Source organism: Drosophila arizonae, chromosome 2 (assembly GCF_054131065.1).
Source record: "Drosophila arizonae isolate 15081-1271.41 chromosome 2, UAZ_ARI_1.0, whole genome shotgun sequence".
Classification (NCBI taxonomy): domain Eukaryota; kingdom Metazoa; phylum Arthropoda; class Insecta; order Diptera; family Drosophilidae; genus Drosophila; species Drosophila arizonae.
The window spans coordinates 5,042,757-5,064,774 of NC_142922.1; the positions used below are offsets into that span (position 1 = coordinate 5,042,757).

Consider the following 22,018-nt stretch of genomic DNA (forward strand, 5'->3'; position numbering starts at 1 on the left):
ACTTAAATTGCATTTAAAATTTGCTCGAATGACACATTGACAATATTATCATTATTTGTTGAAAATTTATTGTAAGTAACAGTTGCGTGAATTGCGCTCATCTCTAATAATATTAGCAGTCTGGCAACTCTAGTAATCAATGGAGCGTCGTTTTGATATATGTTTGTTTTAAGCGCTGTTTATTTAAAAAATTTCAGAAAATCACAACTAATAAGCATGGCAAAACAAATTGACACGCGCAAACGTCTAATGGCAATGTTGCAAAATGATATCAGCTTGCAGCAACAGGAAAATGCACTAGCTAAGCAGAGCGCCAAGTTTCACAGCAAAATAGGTAACTAAAATTGTTTACAAGTGGAATTGAAATATGAATTAAATATTACTTCGAACACAGCGGCAAAACATCAACTTATAAAACGTCAGCAACGTAAATTGGAAAAATTAAATGAAATATCAAACGAACGCAAAGAAGATCAAGAGAATCGCAGCGCATTCGAGCAATCAATGCGCGACAAGTTGCTCAGAGAGCAACAAAATTTGAGTGAAATGCAGACCGAATTAGCAACGAAGAAACAACGGCGAGACGAACTGATGGGCTTGTAAGTGAAACAAAATATGTGTTTATTTATATAAATTATTAATTCCCCATCTGCTTGCAGCGTGCGCACTCTGAGTGAAGCAACCAACACCTACATCAATCTAAAGGCTTTGCCCGCCCGTGTAAAAGGAGTTGCACTGCGGCCTGAGCAAGGCGAGTGGATACCCTTTAATTGTGATGCCTATGATCTAAAGGGGTTAAATGCACTTTGGTCACGTCTGAACGAACCCAGCGCCAGCACTGATAAATGGCAGCAGCTATTCTCTGCTGAGCCAACGGCAAAAGAAAAGGAGAATGCCAACGCTTCGCTGTCGTCAATCATCGAGATTGATCTGACCTCGCCCACAGCCCACAATAAATTATAATGAAAATGATATAATAAAATATAGATCGATAATTTGGAGTAAATAATGAAAAATATGAAATAAATAAGATATTTTATAAACTTAATCTACATAGGGATATAAATAAATATTTTTAATATAAATATAATTTACACAGGTGTATAAATAAACGTGTTTAATATTAATTTAATCTGCATTAAGACGTAAGTAAACACTACACACGCTTTACTATTAAGTTAATTCACATGCAAAGAAATAAATAAAATAAACAAATTTTCTAGTATATATTTATAAGAACATCAACAGAAATAATAAAAATATTTAATATTTATTTAATCTGCATAAATATAAAAATGAATATTAAAAATATTTAGTATCAATTTAATTCACATAAATAAACAACGCATTTTAATCTCTCCAGAAAGTGCAAAGTCATCGTGAACGAGCGCTCCATTTATTTAAAATGTATTTATTTGCTAAGCCGAACAAAAAGAATGAAATTCATGCTTCTGCTACAAAATATAAATTATATTGTTTAATTAAAAAGAAATATTGAAACAGTGTACCATTATTAAACGCTCAGACTAATAATGAACTGATTATATACTTATTATTTTTAGTCGGCACAGAGATTGACTTGAAATGTAAGCTGACATCTATGATATCTTAGAATGTCTGATGCTCATCTGGAATATGAACAGATTGTAATCTGTCTTTAATCTATCAAGCAAGCTTACACGACCGATCACGGAATCTAAATTTAACTTTTGTAGGCCTAGGGTATCTGCTTGTCGGATTAAGTCATCTATGCTTTTGTTTATTTTATTATTTCGAAATTTAATGATTATATTCATCATGTGCAAGAGTCAAGCTGTTTATGTTATTTTTTTAAATTTTAATATTTTTTTTATAGTCTAGACGAGCCTCTCTTAATCTCATATCGAACCACCATTCTTTAGTTGGCCTTATATACAGAGATTGTGTCGCAGACGTAATCGTTATAAAAAATTTTTCCATTTCTGAGTTCTAAAGTCTATCAGAAAAATGCTACCTTATAGACCTGCCATCTGTTCGAAATGCTCAGTACGGACTCGAGCTTAAGTCGGGACGAATCAAAATGTTAACTGTTGTTTTACTAACGTTGGTGACGCTCATATTTTTATATCAGTTATATAAATATGCAGTCGCTCGTCCTGAAGGATTCCCGCCGGGTTAGCCAAACATAGTCAGAATCGAATTTCGCGTGTGATTTGCTAATCCTTGAATCCTTGCAGGTCCTCCACGATTGCCCATCTTCGGCAGCTATCTCTTTATGCTGCTGATCAATCGCAAATACCTCCACAAAGCGGTTTTACAGCTCAGCAAGTGGTACAAGTCGGACATTATTGGTCTGTATGTGGGCTCATTTCAAATTGCCGTGGTCCATAATGGAGAGGCAGTTCGAGAGGTCCTAAATAATCAGCTCTGCGATGGACGACCCGTTGTCTATTTGAGCAAAATCCGTGATCCTGAAGTTTGTGTGCGAGGTAGGCTATAAAGATTCGAGCCCCTTTAGAATGTATGCTTTCACATATTCATAATGACGCATCCAAATTTGACTGTCCTTTTATACATCGTTATCAGGCATTAAATACCTCACTTATTTAAGCAGTAATCTTCATTAGGTTTCTGTAGAGCAGTCCACTATCTGCTCAATTTGTTGAGGTAGGACGCTAATTGATAATTTTTCATTTTTATTAGTTTCAAAAAATTTTTTTAATTTTTTTTTTTTTTTTGTATGAGAAGCATAATCGGTCGAAAGTGTCGGACAGCGATAATATAAGAGATTGCAATAACCATAAATATAATCTCTAAATATTATTTTCAGGCATATTCTTCAAAGATGGAATTCTGTGGAAAGAACAGCGTCGCTTCATTCTACGTTATCTGCGTGACTTCGGATTTGGACGCCGCTTCGATCAGTTGGAGAATGTCATCGCGGAGGAAATCACCGACATGCTCGAGCTCATACGTAGCGGTCCACGCTACGAGCATGAGCATCAGCTGGTCAAGCCCGGTGGATATAGAATACAATTGCCTCTCTTTTTCAATCCCTTCGCAGCCAATAGTCACTTCAGCGTTGTCTACAACGAGCGGACTCCGAGACCTGAAATGGCCAAGCTAATAAAACTAATACAGTTTGGGCTACAATTTCAACGCAACGGCGATGATTATGGAAGAATGTTGAGCATCATACCGTGGATTCGGCATATCTGGCCCGAGACAAGCGGATATAAGAAACTGTATGAAGCAAACATGTTTATATATAACTACTTTGCAGAAATAGTCGATCGACACTTAAATACGTACGATGAAAACTTCGAGCGCAATTTCATTGATATCTACATAAACGAAATGAAGAAGGATCTACCCAAGGAATACGGCTTCAATCGCGAGCAGTTCATCATGGGCCTCATCGATTTCTCATTTCCCGCTTTCACAGCACTCGGCAATCAAGCAACACTGATTATACAATATCTTATGCTCAATCCCGAGGTCACTAAGCGCATACAACGCGAGATCGATGATGTGGTGGGCAGTGGACGCCTACCTACATTGGACGATCGTGAGAAAATGCCCTATACTGAGGCAACGATACGAGAGACTATGCGCATCGACACTTTGGTACCCTCCGATGTTCCACACAAAGCTCTAGAAGACATTGAACTCATGGGCTACCGTATCCCCAAAGTAAGTTCCATATAAAATGATCATAATATTATGTATATATAACTAATATGTTATTCACAGGACACACTAGTCATTCCCAGTCTATATGCCATGCACATGGACAAGCGGATTTGGGGTGACCCAGAAAATTTCAGACCCGAACGTTTCCTTGACGATCAAGGCAAACTGTGTCTCAAGAAGGATATGTCCCTGCCCTTTGGAGCTGGCAAACGATTGTGTGCCGGAGAGACCTTTGCACGGAATATGCTCTTCCTAATAACCACAGCCATGTTGCAGAACTTTGACTACGTTCTAGCCCCGGGCGATAGCTTGCCTGATCTATCAAAGAATGAGGTCGGCCTGGTTCTAACTCCTCCAGATTATTGGGTACAACTCAGAGAGCGTTCGTAATGCCACGAGCCAATATTTACTATGTAAGAAAACTCTATTCTTGGACCCGACGAGGAAATCGCTGAAACCTGTCCGACCTGTGACCATAACTTGAATCTAGCATAAAACTATGCAAAACTACTTTACATTTTTGAACTTATTCTTTCAAAAATTACCATATTTGTTAAAGTAAAATATAATAAATAAAATAAAATATGAAAACCTAAAAATTTGTCTATCATTGTTAGAAGGCAAAATCTCTATTGAAAACGAAAAAAATAAATGGAAATATAAATAGTCATCATTTTGCCTGGAGGCGAAATCCAGTGTTTAGTTGCTAATTCTAAACTAAAGCTGATAATGCAAACACAATATAGCAAAAAAAAATCTATAGCAAAATTATTGACGTTGCCGCCACGTGCTTTTTCTGATAGCCCAAAAGTATATGATACCTTAAGCCCATTAAAAATGGGAAATCAGAGAAGGGGGCGTGGCCGACGTCATCAAGTGTCTTATTATTATTGTTATTCTTGATCAAGGCGACGAGCTGAGTCGAGCTGTCTGTCCGTCTGATCGTCTGTGTGAACGCGGCAATCTCAAAACCTATAAAAGCTAGAGACTTGCCATTTTTATTACGTTCAAGGTATCAAATACGTTTGACCTATTAGCAAACGCACGTGGCAGCAACGTCAAGAATTTCTAGATGTGAACATATGTGCACACATCCATCAAAACATTTTTGTTATAGGAATCGTAATTTCTATTTAATTGCGACTGAATTGTTAGCATTTGTCTAAAATTAGCGACTAAATATTTGAGCAAAAGGGGATGTTGATAGATGAGAGCCTGTCATTTTGTAGAATTAAATTTTTTTTTTTTCCTTTTTTTTTTTTTTTTTGTATTTTTATTGACGGTTTTAGTCGAGATTAGTATACTCTGTTTTACCGTATTCAATGTTTATTTAAAAATTAAGCTGCAGTTTTTTTTACCCCGTACAACTATTTACAAAAATTGTTTCATAGAACAGAGTTAAATTACTCGCGTCAAGTGGTTTCAAAATTTGAGCTTGGCGCTCATGAATGCAGCATTCACTTATCGAAATTGAACGAGCTGCTATCGAGCAAAAAAATTCACTAAACACATCACTAAGAATTTGCCATTCTTTGAGAAAGTAAACAATTTATTGTAAGCGGGGACAACAATATTTCAAATGCCTAAGCGGCTGCAAAATACCGGAAAATTATTATATTGATTTTATAATAATGTGTCGCTTATATTATTCAATTATTATTAATTATTTATAATATTTAATCTCTATAATACGAGCTCAGAATAAATGCGAGCAAGGCTAGTAGAATCCCCTTAATTGTTATGCTCATCATCTATGTACATATGTACATAATATGAATACGCTTTCCGTTTCGTACAAGCACATCGTAAATGCTGATAACGGGAAGAAGCTATTGTCTAATAGCTATACAATGTCAACTGCAAAACGGAACAAAACGTCAACGTCAACGTCTCAATATCGTCTACAATGATTGATGTTGATCTTGCCTCGACGACATGGGTGATTAGTAAATAACGCGACTGAGAGCAAAATAAATCATTAATCATATTTACTATATATACTATTTTCAATTAATTTGTATAAGAGAACGCAAATTCATCTGAACACATGTGTTATCTGCATGCACACGAGTTCCGAGACTGCTCGACTTGGAGATACCTAACAAAATTGGATTATCATCTAGCATCAACAGTATTCAAGTAATGATTGGAAAAAAATATTTGATTTTGTTTATTAGTTATTATACATGATCTGAACTCGTCAGAATAATAAGTTCATTTTTATTGCAATCTATTGCACGTGTGACAGATAAGGATCAAAGGCTGAACTGAACCTTATCACATATACTACCTCTATTGAGAAAACTAGATTTTATGAAAAGGCGTCTCAACTGCTACTGCTACTGCACTTATCATTTTGAGTTGTAAAGTGCATTTCAAAATCTATTTACGACATTATCTGACTATTGCTATTTTAATAGCTGTCGTTCGCTCGAAAAGCATAGTATCATTTCGAACTCAGCTCGGAACGGAAGTAAAATGTTAACTCTTCTCCTACTCTCACTGGTGTCGATCATATTTATATATCAGTCATATAAATATGTAATTGGTCGTCCTGCAGGATTTCCGCCGGGTTAGTCAATCAAAGTCGAGTTGGATTTCGCGTGTGAATAACTCAAATTTAATCCTATAGGTCCTCCACGTTTGCCTTTTTTCGGAAGCTATCTATTCTTGCTGCTGATCAATTATAAATACCTACACAAGGCAGTTCTATCTCTCAGCAAGTGGTATAAATCGGACATTATCGGTTTATATGTGGGCAAATACCCAGTCGCCGTGGTGCACGATGGACAGACAGTTCGTGAGGTCCTGAATAATCAAGTTTACGATGGACGACCCGGTCTCTTTTTGAGTAAAATGCGAGATTCAGACGATTGTGTGCGAGGTGGGTTATCTTTTATATTAGTCCTTTATATCCTCGACCCTTTAGCGTTTACTGTTTATAACTGTTTCTGACTTAAAAAAAAAAACTTTTCGAATAATTAAAAGAGCTTATGATATATTCTAGTCGCATACTCCCCACATATGTATATATATATATGTATAAGTGGGTATTTTATTTTCAGTGAATCTTTATCAGGCATTTAGTAATTAAAGTGTCTCAGCAGACACCTACATATATATAAACATAAAAAAAAAATGTTTCAGCTCTACGTGTTTTGCCAGACATTTTGGATTTGATAAGAGTCCTCAGGGATGAATTATGTTGACATCAATTAAATTGCAATAATCATTTAATATATAATATAATATCATAAATTTTGCGTATTATTTTCAGGCATATTCTTCCAGGAGGGAGTTCTGTGGAGGGAACAGCGTCGCTTCATTTTACGTTATCTGCGCGACTTCGGATTTGGACGTCGCTTCGATCAGCTGGAGAATGTCATCGCGGAGGAAATCACCGACATGCTAGATCTGATACGTAACGGTCCACGCTACGAGCATGAGCATCAGCTGGTCAAGCCCGGAGGATATAGAATACAATTGCCGCTGTTTTTCAATCCCTTCTCAGCCAATAGTCACTTTAGCATTGTCTACAACGAACGAGTCCCCAGGGCTGAAATGCCCAAGCTAATAAAACTAATACAGTTTGGGCTACAATTTCAACGCAATGCCGATGATTATGGGAGATTATTAAGCATTATGCCTTGGATACGACATATCTGGCCCGAGGCAAGCGGATATAACAAAATGAATGAGGCGAACTTGTATATATATCAATATTTTTCGGAATTTATCGATCGCCACATAGATAGTTACGACGAAAGCTGCGAGCGCGATTTCCTTGATCTCTATATAACCGAAATGAAAAAGGATCTACCCAAAGAATCCGGCTTCAATCGCAAGCAGTTCATCATGGCTCTTATCGATTTCTCGTTTCCCGCTTTCACGGCAGTCGGGTCTCAATTATCACTCATTGTGCAGTATCTAATGCTGTACCCCGAAGTCACGAAGCGCATACAACGCGAGATCGATGAGGTGGTGGGCTGTGGTCGTTTACCCGATTTGGAGGATCGTCAAAAGATGCCCTATACGGAAGCAACAATACGAGAGACAATGCGAATCGAGACTTTGGTACCTTCTGATGTTCCACACAAAGCTCTAGAGGACACTGAACTCATGGGCTATCGTATACCCAAAGTAGGTGTTATATAAACTTCTCTTCTTATCTAATCTTAATAAACATGTTGTGATTCCCAGGACACCATAGTCGTTCCCAGCCTATATGCCATGCACATGGACAAGCGGATTTGGTCGGATCCCGATAATTTCAGGCCCGAACGTTTTCTGGATGATCAAGGCAAACTGTGCCTCAAGAAGGATATGTCCCTGCCCTTTGGCGCTGGCAAACGATTGTGTGCCGGCGAGACCTTTGCACGGAATATGCTCTTCCTAATAACCACAGCCATGTTGCAGAACTTTGACTACGTTCTAGCCCCAGGTGATAGCTTACCTGATCTCTCCAAGAATTGCAATGGCCTCATCATAACGCCTCCAGATTTCTGGGTGCAACTTAAAGAACGTTAGCATTATGTAACACCTCATTTTTAATAAATGAATTCTTAGCAATTCATATTTATGAATATAAGTTAAAACGTTTTCATGAGCTGCTAAATAAATACATATACCTTAAAAGGTCGTTTATTATTTTGTTTCTGCAGAGTTTTGTAAGTTAAAACGAGATTCCTAAGGACTTGCTTTAAACGATAAATCTTCTTGTATAGCCGGATAATTACTATCGTTGATACTGATTTTCAATTGCCATATACATGCATTGGCTAATCGATATAATAATCATCGTTGATTGTCATTCCAGTAACTAGTCTATCGACTACTAGCCACATCTGTGTATTATGTATCGATGAATATACTTAAAGTTTGGCGCGCACTTGAGCTTTGAATATAGCGATCGATTGTAGTCTTGTAAAACTGATTGCGAACAGTTTTACTAATTGCAAACTGCCAATAGAAAAACGTGATGATGAACAATAATTAAACTGTTTTATGTTAAAAACCCGTACCCGTTTAATATTTTAGATAAATGCTTTCAAAAATTCAAGTAATAGATCGAGAATTGTGTTTATAGCTCTGTGTTTGTCTTAATTTATTAGCGCATATTTTACAAGTTTACATCAGTTACTCATCATTTGATTGAACTTAATTTGAAAGGTTTGCTTAAAGAGTAGTTAATTGATAGAAGCGAGCAAATATCTCACCGAATTTCTAATCTTTTATGCATTTATGCATTTCTCTTGTATTGCTTACAATGTTTAATACTAGCTTAATGTATATATGTATGTATATATATGCATGCCATGCATCATCATTGATTAATACTGCAATCAATACTAAACCGGGTCAACTGGGACCTGGTTACATGGCCTCAACATATCCACAGGGAGTTGCTCACAACGCTTAAACATTTACAATTAAAATTATTCATATATATATTATCTAATTAAAACTCTTGATTTGCTTTCTTGGTTGTCTATGGCTACATCAATGATGCCAACTAATAGTACGCCTGCTTAATGGCTGCGCTGGTTATTAAAAAAGCGGAGCCTATCAATGCGAATGTAATGATTTTTAGAGCGCTGGGCCTACCGGAAGAATCTGCGTGAATTGAAAAAGTTTAGTAAAGCTCTTTGTAAATTTAGCATTGTTTTTAGAAACATACTCTTTTTGTTGGGCATTACGCGTATGCACTGCTTCTGCTCAGTGTTCGCTTGATAGCCAAATTTACATTGACAGACGGAGTTGCGACATTCCACATTCTCGGGATCCTTTTCAACAAAACACTCTGTGGCCTTTGAGCAGGGCTCGCTTAGCTCTGAAAGCAAATATATTAGATATATATTTTAGCTATACATGTAGCTTATATAAACGTACGTCGTTTCGTTTCACATATTCCATTCTTTTCGTGCTGCTCATCGGTGCAGCTGCATTTGCCTGCTTCATTGCAAGTAGCTAGCAGCGGCTTGCACTGCTCATCCCCGATACACTCCTCGCCTAGCTCGTCGGCTATAATGGAAATGACTTTAATAACTTCAAAAAGTTATTTCGATGACTCATACACACCTTCCTTGACACACTCGTCCTTGAAGTGCACATAGCCCTTGCGGCATTGACAGGAGCGCGGATGCTCCGAATCTTTGGCTGAATTGCTAAGACATGCGGTGTTTTCAGCTATGCACTCTTCATCCTCTGAGCACTCGGCACCAATGCCTGGTCAGACAAATTATTAAACACTTGATATCTGATCATCAAATATTTCTATTTACCTGCCACACACATTTCGTCCTTCTCATAATAGTTGTCGCGGCACACACAGAAGCGGTTTGAGCAAATGGAATGATCCACCAGGCAGCCATCGTTCGACTCACACTCAGCGCCCAAGCCGTCCTTATATTCGCAGAGCTGTGAGATCTCATTATATTGGGCGTACTCCTCGCACGTGCAACGTCTGGGAATCTGCGGGTGGCAATAGGAGGCGCCAAAGGGACTACATTGGCTGTTCGATGTGCAAGACAGATGATACTGAATGGCTGTGAGACAGTAAATATTTAATGAGCATTTAGTTACTCTATTCCAGTTCAAATTCAACTCACGTTTTCTACAATTGCGCAGGTCACGTTCATAAAAATAGTTCTTTTGGCATATACAAGACTTGGACAACTTATCAAACTCATATTCACATTCGTCACTGCTCTCCGCTATCTCGCCGAGCTCTGTCGAAGAGGCAAGTGAGTCAATAATGCTAACAATTTATGATTTTCTCTTACCTGCAAAGCATTTGCCGTTTCGAGCATAATAGCCCTGCCTGCACAGGCAAATCTTGTTTGTGCAGATCGAGTGGGGCAGGCCAGTGCAGGATTTGCCATTGTCAGTGCAGCTACTGCCATCTGAAATCAAAATGAGAACAATTATATTTATAATTTTTATCAAAAGTTATCAACAACTTGAACAAAAGTGTAATTGGTAGCAATTTGCTAAGATAACAATGAATGTTGCGTTATCGATAATTATTTCAAATTTTCAAATTGCCAGCACTTGTCTTTTTAGTGTTGGCCACGTTTGACAGAGATAGTTACCCAACACTGATTATCAAACTTAATACGATTTGGCTTATCGATTAGTCGCTGCTTAAAATTTTAGTATTGCCATCACTCTTTAGCTTTCTCAGTATTGGCAAATACCAAAATTAGGGCGGATATATTTAAAAATTATTTGTTCATAATCGCTGACTTTAATGAACAACTGAAAATTTGTGAAAGTCAAAAGCTAAAGTTGACTTTATCCAAAGTAAGTTGACTGAGTTATCTGTTGCCAACCACTTTTCGATTTGATTACGTTTCTTTGCGAAAACGTGGCTAATTGCCATGTCCTGGGAGTCGAGACATCTGCTCGGTTGATATAATTTCAAATTATGGGTCATTCCGACCCCATAATACTTGCTAAAAAATTGATTAAATTCCAAATTGAATACTCACACTTTTTGTCCTCAATATCGTCGTCATCGCGACTCGATCCCAACGTTGAATACGTTTTAATATCCTCATTATCATAGCGAAAGATGGCGGGCAACCGACGACGATTATTGATGGAGTTGGTTGAGGCGGTTGTTGTTGTTGTTGTAGTTGCTGTGGCCGCATTCTTGAAACTGCGTCCCAGCTCCTTCAGCTCGTACTGCTCGATGCTCGTCTGCACAGCGATTTCACGACTGCGACGAGGGGTCAACAGCAACGGCTCGTTGTCGCCGTTAATCAATGGCAATGTCGCCTGGGCGGCGGCATCCTTGTGAGTGGGCGTGGCATGCGGAAAAGCTTTGGTGAACTGTTTCTTTTCGCGCGCCCAACCGGTCTGCTCCTCGGTTCTAATGGTTGTGGTAATGGATTCCGGTTCGGTTGTCTCCTCATTCGATTCACTTGGATTCGTTATCGCATCAGTTGTTTCGATATTCTCCGTCGTGCTCTCGGTGTCGTTCTCCTCCGGCGTGGTTGCCGTGCCGACGGTGGTGCTGGCCGTGGTGCTCGACTCATCCACAATCGTACAGCTTAGATTCACGCAGGCGGCACTGGCGCCCAGTGCATCACAGTCCGCATTAACGACGCAAGCATCGTTTTTTTCTGAAATACAGTGAAACTTCTTTTAATGAATAAATACTTATAACTGGTTGCAAAAACTTTAACTTATTATAGATACTGATAGAGGTGATATTTATAGTGAAAACTCGGTTGACGAATAACTTTATGAAGCTTACAGAGCTCTAAGTCTCACAATATCTAACATCTAAATTCAATAGGTTAAGACTCATTTGAAGTTAATATTTCGTATATGAGACAAGCAGACTTTACTGTATATGAAAAATAGTATAATTACCCATTGATTTGCGACGGCATATGTTTCCATATCTGTGATAATAGCCATTTGCACAGGCGCAAACGCTCTCCTCACAGCGCACGGATGCTCGATCGTAGCCAAAAAAGCAATCCAAATCCTGTCAAGAAATTTCGAATTTTAGAATGCTCTAAGATAATTGAATACAAGGTTCTGGTCGCACCGTTTCGCAGGGCTCGTTGAGTCCATTCACTGGCCTACATTTGCCTTGCAAATAGGTTTGGCCATCGGCGCAATCGCAGACCCCGGTTTTACAACTGGCTCCCGTTGGCATAAGATTGCATTGAACGGTGTCTTGGCATGCGTCACCAATCAGCGAGGTGGTCAAGCATTCCGAGTAGTCATCCGAGAAGACCTGATCAAAGCTGGAGCAGGCGCAGAGATTTGTTTCCGGGTCACAGCTAGAGCCAGCAGCTGTGCAATCCGCATCGCTTTCACATGGCCAAAGCACAGCCAATGCACCGCCGTCTCCTGCCAAGAGGAGAGCGCTTATGTAGTTATGTATCTATCTATATATGTGTATTTCAATATTCAAGCATTTTGTCCATTTAGTGTGATTGTCCCCTTTGACGCACGTTATCGATCGACCCTTGGCTCAAAACATGCCCAAAATTAGCTTAGCTTGAATTATTCAATAGCTCAAAATTAAATATAATTGCAGCGGCTTTTGCGAAGGTCTGTCGCATAAGCCCGTATTATTATTAGTACGATTTATGAATGATACCATATTGATTTTGATTTATTTTCGTTATAGAATGTTTTTATTCGATTTAGCTATTTGTTTAATCAACTTTTAGCAGCCACAAACAACAAATTTCGGCAACAGAATATTCCGAATGCATAAAACAGGTCAGATAATTTAATACTGCGTAATACTCGCTAAAAGTGGGAAATGTCTGAAAAAAATTCTTGTAGAAAACCCATTTGGCTTTATTTTAGTTCCATGATTGTTTCAAGTTCTTTTTTTTTTCGATTTGTCACGCCAACACTTTATAATATTGGAATGTTACATTACTGTTGTAGACGTGGTTATATATTTATTATATATATATATCGGCAGTTTTAGGTCCCTTAGAGCACAACTGGCAGACAGACTGGCAGACTGGTTTATTGCACAAAATGAAAACACTCTTTTAACTTGTTGAGCGAGTATTTTGATAACATTTTAAAGGTAAATAATGTGATTCACTTTTTCACTGCTGAATGACCATTGATTGGGTGATTGATTGAGTGATGAGTTAACTGATTGACTGGCTGAATGATTGACAAATTAGCTGCTTGGTTGACTGACTGATATGACTGATTGACTGGTGGATTAATAGGTTGAATGACTGATATGGCGACTAATTGATTGATAGAGTGATAAGACTATTGACTACATGAAGGTCTGACCATTTAACAAACTAGCTGATTGACACACTAATTAGGTAGCTGAAACGCTGATCGATTGATAGATTGATTATTGTGCTGAGAGATTGAAGAATCAACTTGATGGACTGCCGAATAATTTGATTCATTAATTAACTGATTAACTGATGATTGCCTGATTAACTGACTAAGTGATGTTCAATGATGATCAAGCAAAAATAGAGCATTTTTATGATAATAAAAATTTAAAATAAGTCAAGTTGTACTCGATTAAAACAAAAAAAAAAAAAAACAAATTTCTAATTATCACTCTGCGAAATTAGACAGATACTAAAAGGGAGCTGCTGCACTTTGAGGCTGCGCTATCAATAAGTAATTAATTAAGTATACGCCCGAGGCCAACTCCTAGGTGTGCATGGGTGCGAGCATACACAAGGCCAAACTGTTAATTAACTTATTAAAAATCTAGCCTTTTGCAGCTTTAATGTTTGCGATATTTGACGGCTGTAACGGTTTGCCAACACGCAAGGCCGTCAAAGTCTCTAAAGGCCTGCAAATATATATTACGTATACGCCACAAGAACTTCCGCTAGCTAAGAAGAACAACATTACAACAGGGAGCACGAAACTGACGAAGACGAAATACGCTAACAGAAAAATTGAAATTTGTAGGAAATTTTTAGAGCTAATGACGGACTAATTTATAATGTATATTTTAAGTAGAACTAAGCATTTTTTGTGTACAGCTATTCTTATAAAAAAAAAAAAAAGTAGTGCAACGGAGTACTAAATGATGGACAAGAAACTTGATCTATACACCATATTTGGAAAATAATATGAAATGAGTATTAAGATTAACATATATGGGTATTCCTTTATATGTATTTTTGTTGCACACTTGAGATATTGGACATTAAGATACAAATTTTTCTTTTCCTCCTCTCTCTCCTCTTTTCTTCATTCCTTTCAAAGTCACAAAGTCATTCCACATATATAAAGAGATTGTTCTCCACATATAAAGGAAAAACTCGAAAAACTTTCGTTTGCTCTATGGCTGACATATTCCATTCCATTCCTTATATACCCTCTGCTCAGGCAGTGCATCAGAATGCGAATACAAAACAGTTTCAGTTGAAACAAAGAGCGCTGAAATTTCGCTCGTCACTTTGGCACTTTAATTTCCATTTTCCGTGGCTGGCGAAACCATTTGTGGAAATGAAAAGCATTTCTCATGCTTTTCCTCAGCGTCTGGCTAAGGGTCAATAGGGCAAAGCACTTGACCTTGATTACGTTTTGCATTAATTACTTTTCTTGTTTAATATTATGACTGACTTGCGCTGTTTGTTTGTATTTTGTACATAAAATATACAAAATACATATATATATATATATATTTATAGTATATATTATTTGTATATAAATTGTGGACTTTGCACTCCTTTTCTCTCACTCTCCCGTCATTTTCGCACCGAACTTGGACTTTAATTCAATTACCGGCCATTGCTCACAATGATTTGAAAGGCTCGACATGGAGGAGCCTTTGGGTGTGGGTAAAGGAAATTTCGTTTGGGTTTTTGTAAATTGCCTGTTTATACAGTTAGTTAGAGTTGTGTACCTTGCGAGTGGAGCAGGGCGCACAATAGACCCCATATTAGAATTTGTTTTGGTTTTTCCATTGTGCTCGGACGCTGCCACAGTTAAAATGAAACTGAAACCTTTCCATTCAGAGGCGGTACGCCAGTAGCTCCATTAGGTGTTCGATAGCGCTAATCTTATCGGAAGTAAGTGAATTCTATAACGATTTCGCCTCCCAATAGCTCCCCAAACACACACAATTGGGTTAATCTAATCATAATCAGTGTTTCAGCTGATTCGCGCGGCCCTCGTCAAGTGCGGCTTAATTGTTGCCAGGGTCGGCATTAAATGCCAATTACTCATGCCAATCGCTAATCTTACAGTCGTTTTGTATTATTTTCTGCTTCTTCTCTTGATCGGCGGCAGAACGACAAACTTATCGTCGCGTATCTATAACACCTGCCGGTGAACACCTGTTCCACACTTTATTGAGCACTCCACATTATTTTATAAGTTAGTAATGTTACGCCTAATCTCATTAAATGTATAAAAACGAATACAAAATTGCTCAATCAGGATGCCATTGGGTATTTTTTGCTATATTCACTATCAAGTTTCCTGAAGATCTTAAATACTTTTCTATATTCGACTTCAATTAGATATAATTTATTTCAAAAATGCAAGAATAAAGACGATTTAATCCTTTTTTAATTTTATTTAACTTTTTACTTAAGATTAGATGCTATTTTGTTTCCCATTTTTGTTTTCAAATTCTTAAAAATAATACATTGAGTGAACAACTATAGAATTTACCGTTTATAATATATTACAAAATTGAAGAAATATTAAAAGCAACATTACCGAGTACTTAAAATTTTATTAAATTATAAATAAATCAAAATAAATGATATAAAACACATTAAAAATAATTGAAATATTATCCAGTTCTCAGTTCCATAAGAAGTCCTTTCAAACCACTTTACGCTGTTTAATCTCTTGTTGGACGTGTTTTAAATTATAAAATAATTTTAGTATATATTCCATTTAAATCATATATTTCTTTGACTTGCGTTATCATTCAAATACAAAGTCTGTCCGTCCTTTCTGCATCAAAACTAAAGAGCTTATACAGTCGAGTATCAGTAATTTCTACTCCGATAATCGAAAATCGCATTAAATCAAACAAACAAAATTCTATCCCCTTGAAAAAAAAAAATTGCTCTGGTTATTCTCGACAATTTAAATTTCTGTGTAAATTGCCATTTCGAATTATCGGGACTTGACTGTATTTTAAATATTCTATATAAGCCTAGACGTCCGCCTTACATTGTTTTATTAGTGATTAAAGGCACAATAAATCGGAATATATTTTGGCCAGATCATTTGATATATTACTTGAAAATATTAAGGCTTATAAGTTGATGTATATACTCATTTTTGTCCAAAACAGCACAGACCTAAAATAAATATTAGTTCAAAATGGATATAATATTAAGTTTGTATATTAACTACGTGAATGGGGACATAAATTGCTCGCATACTATATCTATATCGTCAGGTAGTACCATATCTGTATAGCATGATTTGAGGCTAAATCACTGTGAATTGAAATATCTAATACTGTGCATTATATGCAAAGCCCATTAAGGCGTGGAAATAGACTATTGAAACCTATAAAAAGCCCAGATATTTCCATGTTTTTTTGTGTGCATTCCGTCCGTTCTTAATCTATTTTAGTCGCTAATTTTATATTTCTAACTCCTTCAAGTCGCTTGGACTATGAGCACAGTCCAGCAATAGCTTAAATATTAACCATATTTATATAGCTATATATATATATGTATATATGTACTCACTCACACAAATATATATGTATGTGTATGTTTGTGATTCTGATTATGTGTAAATGTTATGCTGTTTGCTGACAAATTGAGAAAACCCCAATAAAAATCAATAGTGAGAACAAAAGGTCGACTGACAATATTCATTGAAAATGCAATGCAATCAAATATATATATAAAATTTGGCGCCCTTGATAATACATATATAGAAGTACCACTGATAGCAATTATTAATTATTCTATATATATACTAAAACTCAGCTAAACCGTTCAGTAGTTCAGATAAAAATAGAACAAAATATATTTTATAGAGGACATTTACATATGTGTATGTGTGTGTGTGTGCGTGTGTGTGATTGCTCTGTTCATTTATTTACGATTCTTGTCATTCATTTCTTTACAGTTTCACGGCAATCGACATCACATACATATATTTAAAATCAATAAAGATTTTGTTAATGTTAAATATATATTTATCAATATTAGATATAATATAATAGATATGAATGATTCTGTTTTATTTATTGTTTTATAAACCTCTCTTTAATTGCATAAATCTGTAATTTAATACACCCATATTTCAGTCAGCATAGTCAACGCTGAAACTACTTCCTGTTTCCCAAATTAAGGAAAGGAGGTCAAGGCTAAACTAAATAAACAATAATAATTATGAATGTTAAGTTAGAAAGCAGAAATGAAATATAATACCAATTGTATAGAGCTTAAGAGTATTATCATAAACAACAATGAAAGTGAGAAAACAAAATAATACTCATTCAAGAGCATAATTGAATCTTTTATAATAGAGAAGTCCTGAATCAACCACATCCTCATGATATATATGTGTATTTTCGATATATATATATATATATATATATATATATATATATATATATATATATATATATATATATATATATTATATTATATATTAGTAATCCAGCAAAATTTAACGGATTTCAATGTTGGACAGCTCTTATCAAAATCGGAATGTCAGATATCATAAAACATTCATAGCTCACAGTTATATGTATTATATTATATGTATATAATGCTTCTGTCTTTCATTCAATCTATACGTTTCTAATATATTATTATATACGTATGTATACCAGAAATAAAACAAAACCCAAATAGGTAAAGTTTACGAAAAACATAGTTGAGAACAAGTGAAAAGGTTTATGGGACCGCACCCATTTGTCGGGGAATGTTTGTGACTGTTTGTCCGTCTGATTCCATGTCCAGCTCTTTGTCCGTCTGTTTGTCTGTGTGTTTTCTTCCTTGTTTCTTTCTATTCCGTAAGTCACTTGGCCCATTTTTGACATTTAGTTTGTTTTTCCTATTCTTTTTTTTTTTAATTTTGAAGCTTAACGTAAAATGAATTTTTGTGGCTGTAAAAATGTTTTGCCACGCACGCGATGAAAATAAAATGTCAGCGACAGGTGCAAGTAAGGTGAGTCCCAAGTCAACGCTATACATATATATGTATATCCTTTGTCTTCGTATGTTTATGTATATATGTATTTATGTGTGTTTATAGAATTATGAATTAGAGTGCAAGGTCAGGTGAAGAAGGAACAGTTTGTCCATCAGCTGTTTCTGGGAATGCTGAGAGTGTTTCGATACATAAACATAAACATTGCCATTGATATATAAATATTAGCTGGGAAAGTTATCAAAACTTTTTAATACCTTGTAAATAGACATATGTATGTATAATTACATAAACAATATATACATTTATATAGTTTTTAGATATATTTGACAAATTGCTTTAGCCTGACTTCAGCGTTCCAGGTTCCGGGCTCTAAGCTTCATTTTTTGATAATTTTCTTCCTAATGGATATATAAGGTCTAAATGTATTCTATGCATATATATTTTCAATCTCTTTCAATTTATGTGTAACTGTAATCTTAGTTCTTAATATAATATATATATCCTTCGCATATCCTTCTTAATATATATCCTTATACATGTATTCTCCTTTTGCTAATATAGAATCAAATAGTCTTCGAGCTAGGATAACAATACATATACGTATTATCTCTTTTCGCAGTACAAAAGTACAGTACAACTGTATTAAATATATGGGAATTTAATTATCTGCCACGCCTCTTAAAGGCAAGCATAACAAATCTTGTAACTTCATTTGACTGCGATATGGGTGTCTCGTAAATTCAAGTCTTTCACGTTGATATCAAGTAAATGTCTCAGCGTTATACCATAAATGATAAAAGAGAGATGTTCTCAAAAAGCCAATATGCTCCACATAACACACCTCCGAGCGTGTATATAAAAGTAATAAAAATATTATGTTCGAATTTCTGCTTTACACAAGCTTCATATACCTTTAAGGGTTTAGATAAAGGGAAAGCTAAGTAAATTTACAAATATATATACTGAGCTTTGCTATGTAAACCCTTAAAGGTATATGTTCTTTAAGTAGACTACACTTTATTTATACATAAATTTTCTTAATTAGGAATTGACCTAAAGCTCTCTTTATATATTGTATCTATAATTATAATTATAAAATTTAGTTAAGTCAATCGGCTTTTAATGATGTGTGCCTAAGATCTATTCTCTAGTTGTCTGTCTGTCTATGTGTGCGTGTGTGTGTGTGTCTGTATTTGTGCGTGACATGCATACGCACACACACACACACGCACACACATACGCACATATCATACATACGTAGGACGTTTATAGTATTTAGGAACTTTGCTGTTGTTGTTGCTGTTTGTGACTATAATGAATTGGAATGCGCTGGACAACGGCAGGCCGCGTATAATGACCTACACGACCCTTTTCTACTCCTTTTTTCTTTGTTGTTGCTGTTGTAGCTATAGTTGTTGTTGTTGCTGTTGCTGTTGGCTGTAGCACACATTTCTATTCCACTTACGACATATTTTTATTCAATCAATATTCATTAAATTTTCCAAAAACTTGTAATTATTAACACACAGCGGCACAGGCAGACACACACACACACATACACAGGCACTTATAGACGGCGTATCACAAAATATTATATATATGGGTGAGCGATATCTATGTATATATATATATATATATACATATATATTACAACAGCTATAACGGTTGATTGATTAGATTGTTTGGCTTTGGGCGCACTGCACACTACAGATGAATTTTTAAAATGCAATTACAGATTTCGTTGCATACTTTTGCGCGCAGTCAAAATGTAAGTTCTTAATCGAGTTGGCAACGCGCGCGCGGCAATTACGTTTTTCGATCCTTACGTTTGAAGCTCGTTCGCGCGACTGTTTGAGCCTTCGCGTGTTACCGTTGCATGCATGCGGCTCAAGCCCAACGCGAGCGGCAGAGCGAGGTAGCGATAAAGAGAGAGAGAGAGGCAGCGGGAGTGGGCGAGAGAGCGCACGTTTGACTGAGTGCTTGTCTGTGTGTGTGTTTGTGTATGGAAGAGAGAGCATAAGAAATGTGACACACGAAATGTGCCGCTCTAAGTTTCTTCGGCTGCGATTAAACCTTGTATTATTTTGTTTCTTTTTTTTATCGTTTGGAGCAACAATTTTGGGCAGGTGTGAGCATTTATATTGAATAGTTGTAAAGATATAAACATATATATTATATTATATGGCACTTTAAATCATTATTGCATAATTAAAAAAAAAAAAAACTGCCAGAAAATATGCCAAATTTCATACAAAAAATAATTTACATACTTTACTAGGCATAGGCATAGCCGCTCACCTTCACTCAGCGCCTTAAATATTGAAAGGAAAAACCCGAACCCGAACTTGTCACCAAATTTGGGTCAAGTGGCCGCTCTGAAGCGACAAGCTGCATATGTAATCCACGGTTAAGTTTCACGCCCCCCTCCGCCCCCGCAAACGATATCCTCCATACACCAACCCAAAAGTATGCAACAAATCCGAAAAAGTAACAGACTATAATATAGGCATGGCTGTGTGTGTGTGTGTGTGTGTGTGTGTGTGTGTGTGTTTGTGTAGTTGGAAATGGACTACATAAAAAAATGCTGAAAGTGCGAGCGAGCACGAAATACATTTATCCATGCTGTCCATATTATGAGGCACTAATACTAAGACAAGTTAGCCTCTGGCATGACTGGCTAATTTTACTGACCATCAGACTTTCGCCTTCTCGCTCTCTCTGCGCGTGCATTTGTGTGTGTGCGTGTGCTGCTTTGATATAGCGAAATAGTATTTCCTTTTTTTTTTTTAAGTGGAATAAAGAAATTATAAAGGATTTGCATAATTTAATGAATTAACTAGAAGTCTATCTGCAAGACAATTATCTACATTTATAATTGAAGGAAGACAAAAAAAAAATACAGACAAACTTGAATATTTATAGGTCAGAAACAAAGAAAAAATGTATAAAGAGAAATAACCATATGCTTTAAGCTTAACTTAAAATATCAGATTTTATTTAATATAATATAATATTGTTCAAACTACTAAAATATTTTTATTTATTTTTTTATAAAATATACAATATTTTAAATATATTTTTAAAAGCAATTAAACATATTAAAGTATATATATTTTAATTTATATAATAAATATTATTTATTTAAATATAATTTATATAATAAATATAACTTTAGTTTTCCAAGCAATCATACGAAGTACAAAGCAATCAATACAAAAAATGGCATTCAGACTAAAATATACCTAAAATACCCTCCAGTATCACTAACCACACTTCCAGTAATTAAACATAATCATCATAAATATTGAATTGAACAGCTCAGACATACGTTTTTTAGTTATAATAGTTATGATAGAATGTTGTTTCAGCTGATATATGATTCTCAATTAGTTTTCTGGGGAATATAGTTACAACATATGGCAGATATATGCCAGATGCAGTCAAGAGCCCCGACCAAGGCTAATAAGCAATAAAAACAAAGGCAAACAGAGAATATTATTTTCTACAAGTCTCAAGGCGACCATCAAAGCTCACATATGTGTTTGCTGCAGCGTTATGTTAAGCGTTAACTTTTTATGCCCGCTCAAGTGAAGTGAAGAGGGTATATTGGGCTTGCACAATGTAATGTCCACTCTTTGGGCAGAGATTTTGCATCTCGCCTCGTCTCGGGTCTCTTTGAAGTTATAGATGTGGATCAAAGTAGAATATCTATACTTGAATATCTTAT

General features: G+C 36.0%; 4 protein-coding genes across 8 annotated transcripts; 3 read left to right on the forward strand and 1 right to left on the reverse strand.

The window, feature by feature from the left end:
• Positions 1-107: 107 nt before the first annotated feature.
• On the forward strand, positions 108-1,048 carry Spc25 (kinetochore protein Spc25). Its single transcript, XM_018003996.2, has 3 exons — positions 108-334; positions 395-599; positions 660-1,048. The coding sequence occupies exons 1-3, from the start codon at positions 160-162 to the stop codon at positions 961-963; spliced, it is 684 nt and encodes a 227-aa protein (XP_017859485.1). The 5' UTR covers positions 108-159; the 3' UTR covers positions 964-1,048.
• A 946-nt stretch (positions 1,049-1,994) lies between these two features.
• Positions 1,995-4,271, forward strand: LOC108617438 (putative cytochrome P450 304a1). Its single transcript, XM_018013246.2, has 4 exons — positions 1,995-2,153; positions 2,217-2,468; positions 2,810-3,672; positions 3,733-4,271. Exons 1-4 carry the CDS (start codon positions 2,060-2,062, stop codon positions 4,060-4,062), a joined length of 1,539 nt encoding a protein of 512 aa, XP_017868735.1. The 5' UTR covers positions 1,995-2,059; the 3' UTR covers positions 4,063-4,271.
• Positions 4,272-6,085: 1,814 nt separating this feature from the next.
• LOC108617344 (putative cytochrome P450 304a1) lies at positions 6,086-8,307 on the forward strand. The gene is made up of 4 exons (XM_018013124.2): positions 6,086-6,244; positions 6,305-6,556; positions 6,950-7,812; positions 7,873-8,307. Exons 1-4 carry the CDS (start codon positions 6,151-6,153, stop codon positions 8,197-8,199), a joined length of 1,536 nt encoding a protein of 511 aa, XP_017868613.1. The 5' UTR covers positions 6,086-6,150; the 3' UTR covers positions 8,200-8,307.
• A 439-nt stretch (positions 8,308-8,746) lies between these two features.
• LOC108617286 (uncharacterized) lies at positions 8,747-20,144 on the reverse strand. Of its 5 annotated transcripts, none has more exons than XM_089470086.1 (11): positions 19,757-20,144; positions 12,233-12,540; positions 12,052-12,169; positions 11,163-11,798; positions 10,455-10,574; positions 10,281-10,400; positions 9,954-10,217; positions 9,751-9,897; positions 9,562-9,693; positions 9,350-9,502; positions 8,747-9,285 (listed from the first exon to the last, which is right to left on the reverse strand). In XM_089470086.1, the coding sequence occupies exons 2-11, from the start codon at positions 12,341-12,343 to the stop codon at positions 9,185-9,187; spliced, it is 1,902 nt and encodes a 633-aa protein (XP_089326212.1). In that variant the 5' UTR covers positions 12,344-12,540; positions 19,757-20,144; the 3' UTR covers positions 8,747-9,184. The 5 variants fall into 5 exon arrangements, with proteins under 5 accessions (XP_089326212.1, XP_089326219.1, XP_089326232.1 ...); XM_089470093.1 differs by having other exon boundaries at positions 19,654-20,144; XM_089470106.1 differs by having other exon boundaries at positions 20,041-20,135.
• Between the last annotated feature and the right edge of the window lie 1,874 nt (positions 20,145-22,018).

What these genes read in the sequence shown, in the direction of transcription:
- Spc25 (XM_018003996.2), top strand. Translation starts at nt 160, where the DNA reads ATGTTTGTTTTAAGCGCTGTTTATTTAAAAAATTTCAGAAAATCACAA. An exon ending in CAAGTTTCACAGCAAAATAG is followed by an intron (nt 335 to 394) that starts GTAACTAAAATT and finishes CTTCGAACACAG; the next exon opens with CGGCAAAACATCAACTTATA. An exon ending in CGAGACGAACTGATGGGCTT is followed by an intron (nt 600 to 659) that starts GTAAGTGAAACA and finishes ATCTGCTTGCAG; the next exon opens with CGTGCGCACTCTGAGTGAAG.
- LOC108617438 (XM_018013246.2), top strand. Translation starts at nt 2,060, where the DNA reads ATGTTAACTGTTGTTTTACTAACGTTGGTGACGCTCATATTTTTATAT. An exon ending in TCCTGAAGGATTCCCGCCGG is followed by an intron (nt 2,154 to 2,216) that starts GTTAGCCAAACA and finishes GAATCCTTGCAG; the next exon opens with GTCCTCCACGATTGCCCATC. An exon ending in TGGGCTACCGTATCCCCAAA is followed by an intron (nt 3,673 to 3,732) that starts GTAAGTTCCATA and finishes TGTTATTCACAG; the next exon opens with GACACACTAGTCATTCCCAG.
- LOC108617344 (XM_018013124.2), top strand. Translation starts at nt 6,151, where the DNA reads ATGTTAACTCTTCTCCTACTCTCACTGGTGTCGATCATATTTATATAT. An exon ending in TCCTGCAGGATTTCCGCCGG is followed by an intron (nt 6,245 to 6,304) that starts GTTAGTCAATCA and finishes TTAATCCTATAG; the next exon opens with GTCCTCCACGTTTGCCTTTT. An exon ending in TGGGCTATCGTATACCCAAA is followed by an intron (nt 7,813 to 7,872) that starts GTAGGTGTTATA and finishes TGTGATTCCCAG; the next exon opens with GACACCATAGTCGTTCCCAG.
- LOC108617286 (XM_018013022.2), bottom strand. Translation starts at nt 15,113, where the DNA reads ATGGAAAAACCAAAACAAATTCTAATATGGGGTCTATTGTGCGCCCTG. An exon ending in ATGCCGTCGCAAATCAATGG is followed by an intron (nt 11,799 to 12,051) that starts GTAATTATACTA and finishes ACTGTATTTCAG; the next exon opens with AAAAAAACGATGCTTGCGTC. An exon ending in CGATATTGAGGACAAAAAGT is followed by an intron (nt 10,575 to 11,162) that starts GTGAGTATTCAA and finishes TTTTGATTTCAG; the next exon opens with ATGGCAGTAGCTGCACTGAC.